The 14,415-nt window shown below is 43.8% G+C and overlaps 1 protein-coding gene across 3 annotated transcripts in view; it reads left to right on the top strand.

The window, feature by feature from the left end:
- LOC129703924 (adhesion G protein-coupled receptor A3) overlaps positions 1 to 14,415 on the top strand; it is a 619,806-nt gene that overhangs the window by 376,206 nt on the left and 229,185 nt on the right. For all 3 annotated transcript variants that reach the window (XM_055646641.1, XM_055646640.1, XM_055646642.1), the window contains one exon: positions 8,862 to 9,023. In XM_055646641.1, the coding sequence (XP_055502616.1) occupies positions 8,862 to 9,023 (162 nt within the window). The remainder of the gene's footprint in view (positions 1 to 8,861; positions 9,024 to 14,415) is intronic.

The following is a 14,415-nucleotide window of genomic DNA, read 5'->3' as shown; positions in this document are numbered from 1 at the left end:
CTGAGTGAAATCCAGGTTAGCCGGGAAGTGGTGTTGGGTACATTGAATGGATTAAAGGCCGATAAGTCCCCAGTGCCAGATAAGTTGCATCCCAGAGTACTTAAGGAAGTTGGATGCATTAGTGATAATTTTTCAAAACTCTTTAGATTCTGGAGTAGCTCCTGAGGATTGGAGGGTAGCTAATGTAACCCCACTTTTTAATAAGGGACGGAGAGAGAAAACGGGGAATTACAGACCAGTTAGTCTAACATCGGTAGTGGGGAAAATGCTAGAGTCAGTTATTAAAGATGGGATAGCAGCACATTTGGAAAGTGGCGAATTCATTGGACAAAGTCTGCATGGATTTATGAAAAAATAAATCATATCTGACGAATCTTATAGAATTTTTCGAGGATGGAACTAGTAGAGTGGATAAGAGAGAACCAGTGGATGTGTTATATCTGGACTTTCAGAAGGCTTTCGACGAGGTCCCACATAAGAGATTAGTATACAAACTTAAAGCACACGGTATTGGGGGTTCAGTATTGATGTGGATAGAGAAATGGCTGGCAGACAGGAAGCAAAGAGTAGGAGTAAACGGGTCCTTTTCAGAATAGCAGACAGTGACTAGTGGGGTACCGCAAGGCTCAGTGCTGGGACCCCAACTATTTACAATATATATTAATGATCTGGATGAGGGAATTGAATGCAACATCTCCAAGTTTCTTGAAGAGTTATTCCAGCACTTTGCGTATTTTATTGTCCAAGTGCTTCATGTATCCCGCTGAAGCACACAGAATACACAAAGATAAGCTACGTTCTTCAGCGATGAGCATTTTATGCCCACCTTTGAGCAACTCACATAGTGTGTGCGCCCTGCAGAGGAAGCGATCTCTGAACCTCACTTAAGGAGATCTTTAATTATTGGAAAGTTTATTATTGCAATGGAGCTGATTGCTCTTGACCCCCCCCCCCCCCCCCCCCCCCCCCCCCCCCCCCCCCCCACCTTTGGCCCTGCTACAATGCCCTGTGTGCTCCCCATGCCATCAGCAACTTACTGCAGCAGTTGTAGGGAGCAAAGTCTTGCATATCAGAGGTCTGGGGTCACATTCAATTGTAAATACAACTCCATAAATTACTCTGCATTATTCTACACATAAGTAAAAAAATACAGCTAAGGTGCAACTTATTGCAATTCATTGCAATAGATGGACACGTACGTTTTTTTATGTCGATACAATCAGAACAAACATAAATAGTGTGCAATGCACTAATATTTTAACGTATGGTTTTCCAGTTTAGAGAAATTCGCACGACAAAGTTTTTTAAACTCGTATTTGCCTGCAGCTGCCCATATAATGGGCCTTGAATGTTGCTTTTGGTGTTCACTTACTTGTGCAAACAAACGAGGATATTGTCTTTAAACTGAGCACAGGATGTTTGATTTGGCCTGTTCTGAACAATCCTTCGAGCTCTGGAATTACAAAGGTGGAAAGCCTAGAGCATGGAATGGCTTGAAACCAAATTATATAATGCCATTTCTTTTGGAAGAAGAAATGGCATTTGAAAAATAAAATCTTCTGACGTTTCTCCTGGAATTGCTTCATGGGAAACTGGAAACTTATTTTTTCATGATTAAATTCCAACAAAACATTCAACTTTAGAGGAAAGTCAGCGAGTTTTAAATAATAGTGATAAGATTGGATTTCATTTATTGAATTTTTTTCTTGTATTTCTTCTATTTGAAGTAATAATTTTGTTCATGTGAAGAATGAAAAGTGATATCAACAATTGTGCCTGAAGCAGATTTCATTGCTAGATGAAACCCCACTACTACCATCAGCAGAGACCCAATCTTCTCCTTTAATGTGCTCCTGCAGCATTTGTGAAATAAGCTCATCACATATCTGGGCCCGCTGTGAAACCCTTCAAATCAGTAGAAAAAATTGTAAAATAGATCACAGTAACTTGGACAAAGCAGTAGGATGGGCAGCTCTCAAGTCTGAAAGATTTCTCAGGAGCTTCGACTGACTCTTTCAAGATCTTTATATTACTGTAATTGCAGTGTTTCACGTGGACCAAAGCCATTTTCTCAGGCCCACACTGAGTAGTCTATTCCCCAGTCATCATCCACCTCCCTGATGCGCCACAGTCATTGAGCCACAATCATTGCTATTGAGGGAATGCAGCGTAGGTTCACCAGGTTAATTCCCGGGATGGCGGGACTGGCGTATGAAGAAAGAATGGGTCGGCTTGTATTCACTGGAATTTAGAAGGATGAGGGGGAAATCTTATAGAAATATATAAAATTCTTAAAGGATTGGACAGGCTATATGCAGGAAAAATGTTCCCGATGTTGGAGGAGTCCAGAACAAGTGGTCGCAGTTTAAGAATAAGGGGACGGCCATTTAGGACTGACACGAGGAAAAACTTGTTCACCCAGAGGGTTGTGAATCTGTGGAACTCTTTGCCCCAGAAGGCAGTGGAGGCCAATTCACTGGATGTTTTCAAGAGAGAGTTAGATTTAGTTCCTAGGGCTAAAGGAATCAAGGGATATGGAGTACTAATTTTAGATGATCAGCCATGATCATATTGAATGGCGGTGCTGGCTCAAAGTGCCAAATGGCCTACTCCTACTATTTTCTATGTTTCTAATTTGTCTTGACTCAGCTGTTCACGTACTCTCCACACCTTCTCCATATCTTAATGTAAACTGTTCCATTTATTTATAACTTTTGAATTTGCTGAACCTCAATGACTTGATTCAAAACCTCAGTTTCAAGATTCTCATCCTTGTGTACAAACCTATTCGAAGCTTCAGCCTCCATTTGTAATCATCTCTGGCCTCAGAAAGCTTAGCTCTCTGTCACTCTCTATTTAAGGCAAATGGACATACGTCACTCTATTTAACCTCACCGTTTACAGCTGTCAGATACCTAAGCCCCATTCTTCTTGAAAAGTACTGCGCTTTTTCTCTCCTTTAAAAACATATTTGGCATCTTTGACCAATTTTGATCACAAATCCTAGTATCTGTATGCATCATAATAAGAATATATTCATATTTCGCATGGGCAGCTTACAATGAAGCGGTATGACTTCAAGTAACCCTTGCTTTCCCTCTCTCTCTGTCCCTCCACAATCTCTGACTAGTTCTACTGTTCTCCTGATTAAATATGACTGATCGTAAGAGGATAGGCACAAAAAGTGGTTTGCACTGTGTGTAGATTTGATATGTGTAGATTTGAGAAGAAGCTGGACACATAACTTTAGGACTGCACGAGACTGCAGGACAAGAACGTATTCAATTAAACAGATTCAATTAAACAGAGCATAACCTGAAAAACTTGCTTTAACATTCCTAGACATCTTGGAAGTGCTTGGAAGGTGAATTATTGGATAATAATTAGGTTTATATGCTTTGGATAGACACAAAATGTTGAAGTAACTCAGCGGGACAGGCAGCATCTCTGGAGAGAAGGAATGGATGACGTTTCAGGATCGAGACCCTTCTTCAGACTGATTGTATGCCTCATTGTCACCATCGTCTCAGCTAACAATAGACCATTCTACATTTCCTTATCAGCATCTGCTTTGATCTGTCACACATTTCACACCTTACCCTTCCATTTCTCTAGACTCCCTCTCCCCTGACTCTCAGTGTGAAGAACTGTCTCCAAATGTATTGGAATGTTAAAGCAGGATTTTCATGTTATGGTCTGTTTAATTCAATGTGTTCATGTCCTGAGTGGAGTAGAGTCATTGAAACATAGAAACATAGAAGATAGGTGCAGGAGTAGGCGATACGGCCCTTCGAGCCAGCGCTGCCATTCAATATGATCATGACTGATCATCCAATATCAGTACCCTGTTCCTGCTTTATCCCCATATCCATTGATTTTGTTAGCCCTAAGAGCTATATTTAACTCTCTCTTGAAAACATCCAGTGAATTGGACTCCACTGCCTTCTGTGGCAGAGAATTCCACAGATTCACAACTCTCTGGGTGAAAAAGTTTTTCCTCATCTCAGTCCTATATGGCCTGCCCCTTATTCTTAAACTATGACCCCTGGTTCTGGAATCCCCCAACATCGAGACATTTTGCCTGCATCTAGCCTGTCCAATCCCTAAGAATTTTACATGTTTCTGTGAGAGTCACTCTCTTTGAGCCTCAAAGTTATTTGTCCAGTTACTCCTCAAATCTACTCATATCAAATCTACACTCAGTGCAAACCACTTTTACTGTCCTGAAGGTAGACAAAAACGCTGGAGAAATTCAGTGGGTGAAGCAGCATCTATGGAGCTAAGGAAATAGGCAATGTTTCAAGTGGAAACCCTTCTTCAGACTGTTTTGAGGGTGCGGTGGCGGGAAGAAGAAAGGAAGAGGTGGAGCCAGTGGGTTGAGGGATAGCTGAGAAGGGGAGGAGAAAGTAGGGACTACCTGAAATTAGAGAAGTCAATGTTCATACCGCTGGGGTGCAAACTGCCCAAGCGAAAAATTAGGTGCTGCTCCTCCAATTTATGGTGATCCTCACTCTGGCCATTGAGGAAGCCCAGGACAGAAAGGTCAGATTCGGAATGGAAGGGAGCGATGAAGTGCTGAGCCACTGGGAGATCAGGTTGGTTATTGCGAACCGAGCTGTGGTGTTGGGCGAAGCGATCGCCAAGCCAACGCTTGGTCTCACCGATGTATGTAGAGCAGCGGATGCAATAGATGAGGTTGGAGGAGGTGCAGGTGAACCTCTGCCGCACCTGGAAAGACTGCTTGGGTCCTTGAATGGAGTCAAGGGGGGAGGTAAAGCAACAAGTGCTGAAGATATCTCACATGTTCAACATTTCTATTTCCTTTTCATCATGCTGAACTCAGGAATGCAGTGGAGAATTTCGTACTCGCCTGAATGCTTGCAATCACAGCAGCTCTCAAACTCAAGATCAGCTTATATTGATTTCTTTATTCTCCTCTTGGATCTTTTGAAATGGAGAAAATATATTTCTTTATGTGTTCAGAAAACAGGTTGAATAATATCATTCCCACTTCAGAGAGCAGATCTAAAGAGTATCTTCAATTCAATCACTGAAATTGGCTGGGGCTGAAATGATTGCTATTTTCCAGTTTTCATGTGCTCCCGAATAACCACAATATCCCAAGAAAGTCAGTCATGTGCCCTCATTACATTTGCTTGCAACTCCAGACAATTTTATTTCCTGATACTGCTGCCAACATTGTGTTTATTTTTTTATTATTCTAAAATGAGGTTAAGTATATAGAGCAGAGTTGCCAATTTTGGCATCATTTTCAGGGAAGAATTTTGCATTGTGAAATAGCCTAAAAAGATAACTCTTATCTGTTATGTCAGGAAGGTGTTACAACAAAATATTTATTAAGATATAGATGAAATGAGATGGGGGAAAAAGGAGGGATGGGATAGAGTGAGATTTCTCTCCCTCCCATACCCTGGGATCCTCGAAACCCTTCCACCTATATCCCTCCCCTTTGCTTTACATTTCACTCCATCTCTCCTTATCTGACACCCCTTTGTCACCTCTTCATCTCTTGTCTCTATCTACCCAACTTTTAGTCGAAACCCCCCTCACTTGCTTTGACCTATCATTTGCCGGGCTTTGAATTTTCCCCATTGCTGTCTGACCCACTGTGTTTATCTTCGATCCCACCCATTGATTGCCTGATTCCCACATTCTCCTCCGTGATCTTGTAAAAACACTAACATCACCTATCCACGTTCTCCAGAGGCTGCCTAACCAGCTAAATTACTCCAGCACTTTGTGTCCTTTTGCGTATTAGCCCGCATCTGCAGTTCTTCATTTCCCCCCACCCGACTAGACCTCCAGCACTGCATCCAAGGCTCACTGTTCCCACTTCATCCATCCTAGCCTCAACTAGCAGTCTCACTTCTCCCCTCCACACGGGCAATTGACATTCCTCCTGGTTGATACTCTTCCCCGAAAGTTCAGCAGCACTTTGAAATAATTATCAGAGCCCACAAAGTTAGCCGGCTGCACACAACTGTCTAGTTCCAACCAAATTCTGGGTCCTGGCATATCAGCATTTTTCTGTATGCATCCAAAACACTCCACTGCGGCAAGCCTCAACGACTTCCGCCCAGTTGCACTTACCCCCATCATCACCAAGTGCTTCGAGAGGCTGGTCCTGGCACACCTCAAAAGCTGCCTACCCCCCACACTGGATCCCTATCAGTTTGCCTACCGCAAGAACAGGAGTACGGAGGATGCCATCTCAACGGCACTTCACTCCGCCCTCTCCCACCTTGACAACAGAGACACTTATGTAAGAATGCTGTTCATCGATTATAGCTCAGCATTCAACACCATTATTCCATCAAAACTGATCACCAAACTCGGTAACCTGGGCATCGACCCCTCCCTCTGCAACAGGATACTGGACTTTCTAACCAACAGACCCCAGTCTGTGAGGTTAGACAAGCACACCTCTTCAACCCTCACCCTGAACACCGGCGTTCCTCAGGGCTGAGTGCTGAGCCCCCTCCTCTACTCCCTCTTCACCTATGACTGCACACCTGTACATGGTACTAACACCATCATCAAGTATGCAGATGATACAACGGTGATTGGCCTCATCAGCAACAACGATGAGCTGGCCTACAGGGAGGAGGTCCAGCACTTAGCAGCATGGTGCGCTGACAACAACCTGGCCCTTAACTCCAAGAAGACCAAGGAGCTCATTGTAGACTTCAGGAAGTCCAGAGGTGGCACGCACACCCCCATCCACATTAACGGGACGGAGGTGGAACGTGTTTCTAGCTTCAGGTTCCTGGGAGTCAACATCTCCGATGACCTCTCTTGGACCCACAATACCTCTACTCTGATCAAGAAGGCTCATCAGCGTCACTTCTTCCTGAGGAGACTGAAGAAGGTCCATCTGTCTCCTCAGATCCTGGTGAACTTCTACCGCTGCACCATCGAGAGCATCCTTACCAACTGCATCACAGTATGGTATGGCAACTGCTCTGTCTCCGACCGGAAGGCACTGCAGAGGGTGGTGAAAATTGCCCAACGCATCACCGGTTCCACGCTCCCCTCCATTGAGTCTGTCCAAAGCAAGCGCTGTCTGCGGAGGGCGCTCAGCATCGCCAAGGACTGCTCTCACCCCAACCATGGACTGTTTACCCTCCTACCATCCGGGAGGCGCTACAGGTCTCTACGTTGCCGAACCAGCAGGTCGAGGAACAGCTTCTTTCCGGCGGCTGTCACTCTACTAAACAACGTACCTCAGTGACTGCCAATCACCCCCCCCCCCCCTCCGACACTTATTATTTATTTTTTATTCAAATCGTTTGCTATGTCGCTCTTCAAGGGAGATGCTAAATGCATTTCGTTGTCTCTGTACTGTACACTGACAATGACAATTAAAATTGAATCTGAATCTGAATCTGAATCGGAAATTCTGGGTCCTGGCATATCAGCATTTTTCTGTATGCATCTGCCTTGGACAAAGTAGTCACTGGTGGCAGTGCTGTTAAAGTAACCTTAATATGTTTCTACAGTGCATCCTGATATCCTGCATTCTGTAATCCTCCCCTATAAGGGAGATGGTTCTGAAGGACACTAAAACTAATTCCTTAGCCTTGTACACGATTACATTCACGAAGCATTAGAATGCAGTCATTCAGGCAACCCACAAACTGTCAAGTTCCTGGTTTTAAAACTTCGAATTGATGGGTAGAAGCCAAGAGTCTGGTGGTATGCCAGACATTACAGCTATGAAGATAGACACAAAGTGCTGGAGGCTTCTTCTTACATTTGAGGCAGCAGAAGTCTGCAGCAGGGTGATGCCACCCGGTTCGACATCCGTAGGTGCCCACCCTAAAAAGGGCACAAGCCGTGTTGGCGCCAAGCTGCGTCGCTGCTGCTGTCTTTGTTTGTTGTCGTTTGCCTGACTGAGGCCAGTTGGCAGGGCTCACCACGGGGAGGTCGACGACATGAGCCCCAAGTGCTGGAGTAACTCAGCGGAACAGGCAGCATCTCTGGAGAGAAGGAATGGGTGACGTTTTGGGTTGAGACCTCTGCTCTTGTATCTTTCATTTTATATGATTGTCCAGTTCATCTTCTAATCGGAGTTCTTTTTAGAGTGCACAGAAAAAATAAATAAATTCTGTGTCGATATCTAAGATCATCCTTTCCAAACCATCTATAAACCTCAAATGTGATGCAGTAATTCTCTGCCCAAGTTTAGATCTTATGCTGATTATCCTGTTTGCTGGAAGGGGCTGCTTGATTATCACAAGTTATGAACTAAGTTGAACACTTTTTAACTGCAGCTGTTTTCCTGGATATGTGGCACAGGAAAGCTGCCTGTCCAAGGACAATGCCCTGAAGGATACTTGAGTGAGGGCTTCAGGTTATGAAGACTGAGCTTCAGCGGCCATAACCATTCCTATTTGTATTTTTGAATACATGTGCCAACTTTTGCATTTTCCTAATTTGTGAAAAATTGCATTTGATCCATTACCTGATCAGAACATTCAGACTTGTAATTGGATGGACAACTCATTTGCAGCTGTAAAGAAACTTAATCAAACATTGAAAATATTTTTTTTTTCCTTTCTGAATATTACGAACAGGTTTTCTTGGACATCTTAGCTTGGATTGAGAATTTCTACTTTTGGTTTGAGCATCATATAAAAAGGGTGAAGTCCACCATGCTAATAAAATAATGTAAAGCTTAATTGGTACTAATGCTAATATTTGAACAGATATCTATGGCAGCTATTGGCATCCCTTTTTATTAAATGGTGAACTAAAGTTTACAATATGCTTTAAGTTTTCAGTTCAGCGATATGTGGAAATGAGTCAGCTAAATATAATTGTGCATGTTTGTTCCACAGCTGGGAGAATCCATCACAGAAATAGCCAGTAACATGATGCTAGTGGATGAACACATACTGTGGATGGCCCAGAATGAAGAAAAGGCTTGTACCCGAATTGTGCAATGTGTGGAGCTCATTGCAAACCTTGTGTTGAGCAGCAGTGCACAGGGCATTTCAAAGGTACTAATTTCAATATTACATTTACTTAGATGATTTGAAAGTATGATGGGATCCGCTATGTTTCAAAATATTGTGCATATTTGAAGACAATGCCACTTCAGCTAGCAGCTGTTCCATTCATTTGTGAACATTTATGAAAATGAGTTAATGAAGTATTGTTAGTAAGGAGGAATATACTTGGTAAACCTCTATTCAGTGAGATGAGTCAGAAAAGCAATTCCTTAATATTTAAAAAATATGATTTTATGGTTGCATATCTTTCATGCATTTGTTCTATATCTTTCCATTTCAATGTCTATATCTCCCGTTTCTCTTTCCCCTTACTCTCAGCCTGAAAAAGGGTCTCGATCCGAAATGTCACCTGTTCCTTTTCTCCAGATATGCTGCCTGACCTGTTACTCGAGCTTTTAGTGTCTATCATGGATATTATACACTTTCTTGATTATTATATGAAATTTTATTTGCAATAATCTTCACTGAAGGTTTCATGCAGATCACTCCAATTTATTTGCAGTAGAATTATTTGCAGTAGAATGCAGCAGTAGGATTGATGGAATCAAAGTATATTTGGTGACTTGAGGAACTTGAATAAAACGCAAAGTAACTCAGTGTCAGGCAATATCTGAAGAAGGGGCCCAACCCAAACTGTTGCCTATCCATTTCCGACACAGATGCTGCCTGACCCGATGAGTTATGCCCCTGTCCCACTTAGGAAACCTGAACGGAAACCTCTGGAGATCTTGCGCCCCACCCAAGGTTTTCGTGAGGTTCCCGGAGGTTCCGGTCACTCTCCCTATTGGTGGAAAGTGGTTTCCGCGTAGTCGCGGCTTCTTCTATGTTCCTGCGATTATTTCAAAAAAACCAAAACCGGCCTCGACTAAAAATAGGTTGCAGTTTTGTCGAAGCCAGTGGAGTGGGGTTGCTATTTACTTACAGGCAGCCGACGGCAATCTCCTTCGCTGACCGGTCATTTTGATTGGCTCATTGGAGTTTTCAGCAAAGATCCTGTAGGATCTTTGGTTTTCAGGACCTAGAAGATCCGCCTGAAGGTAAAATGCCCGCTAACTTTATTAAACTTCTTAAAACTGTCTCCTTGCTCTCTCCCTTTCTCCCCCTTTCTCTCCCCTTCTCTCCCCTTCTCTCTCCCCTTCTCCCCCCTTCTCTCTCCCCTTCTTTCTCCCCTTCTCTCTCCCTTTCTCTGTCCTTCTATCCGCTTCTTTCCCCTTCTCACCCTCCCTCCTGCGCTCTCTAAAGGACTTACCGTGCTCTGTGGCAGCCGTTTACCTTCATCTTCATCGTGCAGACAGCGCTCCTCCGCTGTCCCTGGCCCCCACCTTCGCATTGTGTGTGTGTGTGTGTGTGTGTGTGTGTGTGTGTGTGTGTGTGTGTGGTCGGCAGCAAAGATCCTATAGGATCCTATTGAATCTTTGATCAGTTGATGCAGCTCATGCTTCCGTCGAGGCTTTCCAGGCAAGTGACCAAACCTCTGGTGACTCATGGAAAGTGACCAGAAACTCCGGGAACCTCCGAGAACCTCACGGAAACCTTGGGTGGGGCACAAGGTCTCCAGAGGTTTCCGTTCAGGTTTCCTAAGTGGGACAGGGGCATTACTTTAGCACTTTGTGCTTTACTTTTCTTGGTGAAGAAAGGGTGTGGAAGCTTTCTGACCTCTGGGATACAGATTGGACAGGAACTGTTCTACTGTTGATCAGTGACTTTTTTTATTATTCTTTAATTATCCATAGTTCCTTCTTTAATGGCGAGTGATTCAAAAACACTTTGTTGGTGAATGCAGCAAGAGGAGCCACAGTCCACAGTTCTCATTGAGAATGAGATTGTCTTGTATACATGTTAGTTGAAAAAATTCAACTTGGTTATCAGAGACAGGCTTCATCAAGAATAATCGAGTTCGGTATTCTGACTGCGCATGTCCAGAGCATAGGTCACTGTAGATATACATTGGATCGAACTGGGTCTCCCGCGCTGCAAGCACTGTTGAATTGAGTTAGTGACACTAGTTCTCCCTTCTCCACTGGTCCAAGCAGAAGGGCGGCGAGACATGCCCGTCCCTGTCCGGAGGCTGCCACGGACCTGCAGCCGGGGCAGGGAGAAAGCCCCTCTCCCGTTCCCCAGCCCCTGCCTCCTCTCTCCTGCCATCTACCCCCAAGACCGTCGCTCCTTTGTGGGAACCGCTGCTCAGCGATTCCCGTCGCTGCACCGCCTGAGGCCGGAGCTCCGGGTTTGGGGATAATCGCACCTGCCCACCGCTGCTCTGGCACCGAGGAGGCCAACTGACAGTCACTGGAAAAGGCGAGAGGCGCAGCTGTTGGTCACCGGCCCGACGAGCTCGCTCTGTGACCTGTGACAATGCCGAGGGATTCGGGTCCCACTCACTGTGGGGGGAAGTTCATTTAAAAAAAACTCAATTTCCAATCATTGTTGTATAGTCTTTATAGTACATATTGATAGAGGGAAGACCTTATCTTTTGAATTTCTAATTTTGGGCCCTTGTTCTGACTTTATAAAAAATATTTTCATTATTATAGGGTAGATTGATCTCATAGTTGATTTCTAATTCCCTCTTCTGTTTGAGGCTTCACTACGTTTGAGATCTAAGTAAATATTTCCTTATACACTTGGGAACTGCCAAGCAAACCTCACTAAGTCCATAGATGCTGCTGCACCCGCTGAGTTTCTCCAGCAATTTTGTGTACTCACTAAGTAATTGTAGTTTAGTGCTAGATTTATCTTCTGACTTCTTATTCTGGACTTGTATCAACTCGTGTTTTATGCTTGAAGTGTGAATCAAATTCATTTTGCAAGATTTATATTGATAGTTAAGTTGCAGTATAGTACTGTGATGATGTAGAATTATCTTTAAATTTACAAATGCTAGCCTTCCACATAACTCCTCGTCTAATCAAAGTATTGGAGAGACTAATGTTTTCAGCCCAAAGCTAATCCTTTGAAAATATATAATTTTTAGATTACAAAGGAGCAAATGCATGCTTTCCACCTAGATATTAAATGACATGAGGACTCAATGCAGTTGGAGATGTATTGAGAAATTAACATGGTGGGAAGAGAATGCCTGGCTTGCCTTTCAGTTAAATGAATAGGAATGAAAATCAGGCAGACTCAGAATGGAATCTGGTCCAGTCTTGCCAAGACTGTGTGTAACTACAATTGGACCCTTTGGTATAGAGTTACTTTGCAACATAAAAGATGCAATAAATCTGTGTTGCATGGCGGTTCAATGCTTATTTTGTAAGTGGGCCCTCAATCTGAAAAATTATAACCTTCCATAAGCATCGCCAAGGACTGCTCTCACCCCAACCATGGACTGTTTACCCTCCTACCATCTGGGAGGCGCTACAGGTCTCTCCGTTGCCGAACCAGCAGGTCGAGGAACAGCTTCTTTCCGGCGGCTGTCACTCTACTCAACAACGTACCTGGGTAAATCGTTTGCTATGTCGCTCTTCAAGGGAGATGCTAAATGCATTTCGTTGTCTCTGTACTGTACACTGACAATGACAATTAAAATTGAATCTGAATCTGAATCTGAATCTGAAGCCATGGGTCGAATAGAACAGGCATTCCTGTATAAATGGACATGCCTGTTTTCCACCTGCTCTACAGTATAGGAGCGTGTAGGAAAGAACTGCAGATGCTAGTTTACACTGAAGATAGACATAAAATGCTGGAGTAACTCAGCGGGACAGGCAACATATCTGGTGAGAATGGGTGACGTTTCGGGTCGAGACTGAGCTCAGTCTGAAGAAGAGTCTCGACCTGAAACGTCACCCATTCCTTCTTTCCAGAGATGCTGCCTGTCTCAGTTTAGTTTAGTTAGAGATACAGCATGGAAACAGGCCCTTTGGCCCACTGAGTTTGCACCGACCAACGTTCTCTGCACACTAGCACCATCTAACCAACCATCCCCACACATTAACACTACTCTACACGCATTAGGTACGATTTACAATTATATCAAGCCAATTAACCTACAAATCTGTACGTCTTTGGAGTGTGGGAGGAAACCGAAGATTTCGGAGAAAACCCACGTGGTCAAGGGGAGAACGTACAAACTCCGTACAGACAGCACCCATGGTCAGGATTGAACCCGGGTCTCTGGCGCTGTAAGCACTGTAAGGCAGCAACTCTACCGCTATACCCTTTTGCCGCCTGTGCCGTCCCGCTGAGTTACTCCAGCATTTTATGTTTATCTACAGTATAGAAAGTTGGATAGACCACATGTCACAAAGGATCTAAGATCAGTATGGGGTGGGGATGGAGGAAGATGTTTGGACTTCATTCATGGTGGGTGAATGATGTCAGGACTTCCAGGCTGGACTCAGGGCATTAGGGTCAATGGCCTCAATCAGTTGTTGGAAGTGGTGATGAAAGAGGGTGGAGTTAATATGAGGATCAGGTGATGTGTAGCCTGAGGTCAAGATTGGGTGGTGATGAAATTCAAGGTTCAAAGTTCACATTTATTTGTCACATGCACCAATTAAAGTACAGTGAAATGAGTTACCATGCAGCCATACAATTAAACAGAACACAACACACAATAGTATTTAACATAAACATCCATCACAGCATTCTGCACTGTGATGGGAGGCAATAAAGTTCAGTCAGTCTTCCTCCTTTGTTCACCCGTGGTCAGGGGCCTTGACCCTCCGTAGGAGCCGCTATTAACGGCCCGATGTGCAAGCCCATTCGTCGGGATGATCAAAACTCCGACGTCGGGGCAGATCGAACATGAATTAGGGCTATGATTACGATGGGGTATTTTGAAAAAAAAATTAATTAAACAGGTAGAAAGAAGAAATATAAAAAACAGCACATAGCTTTCTTTACATTCACAGTGTCGTTTAGTCTATACATTCACAATGTTTTCAGCTCTCGACATTTGTAATGTTAACACAGTCTGTGTACAAGACAGCATTGCTTCCTACGTGGCCTCTTTGGATAATACAAATGTTTTGAGTGGTTTTTGCCCTGGGCTAAGCTCCTCAATGTCTAGTTGCCTCAGGATCTTAGACTGCATTCCATCCCTATAGAGCCTTTATGTTGGCTGTGCTGAGCATCAGCACATCCTTCAGAAAGTACTCCTGTAGCCTGGAGTGTGTCAGATGACAGCAATCTCAAATGGACATCTCATTCACTAGAAGACCAACATGTTTTGGGCAGAGCAAAGTGTGCCTTTCACCAAGTTGATGATCTTCTAGCAACGCTTGCTCTTTGTTTCGCATATGTCCATGGGAATAGCAAATGAATCAGAGAGACCTTTGTAACACACAGGATTTATGTAGGAAGGAACTTCAAATGCTGGTTTAAGCTGAAAATGGACACAAATTGCTGGAGTAAATGCATGTATATCTTATTC

Source organism: Leucoraja erinacea, chromosome 15 (genome assembly GCF_028641065.1).
Source record: "Leucoraja erinacea ecotype New England chromosome 15, Leri_hhj_1, whole genome shotgun sequence".
In the NCBI taxonomy this organism is placed as follows: Eukaryota; Metazoa; Chordata; class Chondrichthyes; order Rajiformes; family Rajidae; genus Leucoraja; species Leucoraja erinaceus.
The sequence above is the reverse complement of the archived record's forward strand: the minus strand, read 5'-3'. Positions and strand labels throughout refer to the sequence as shown.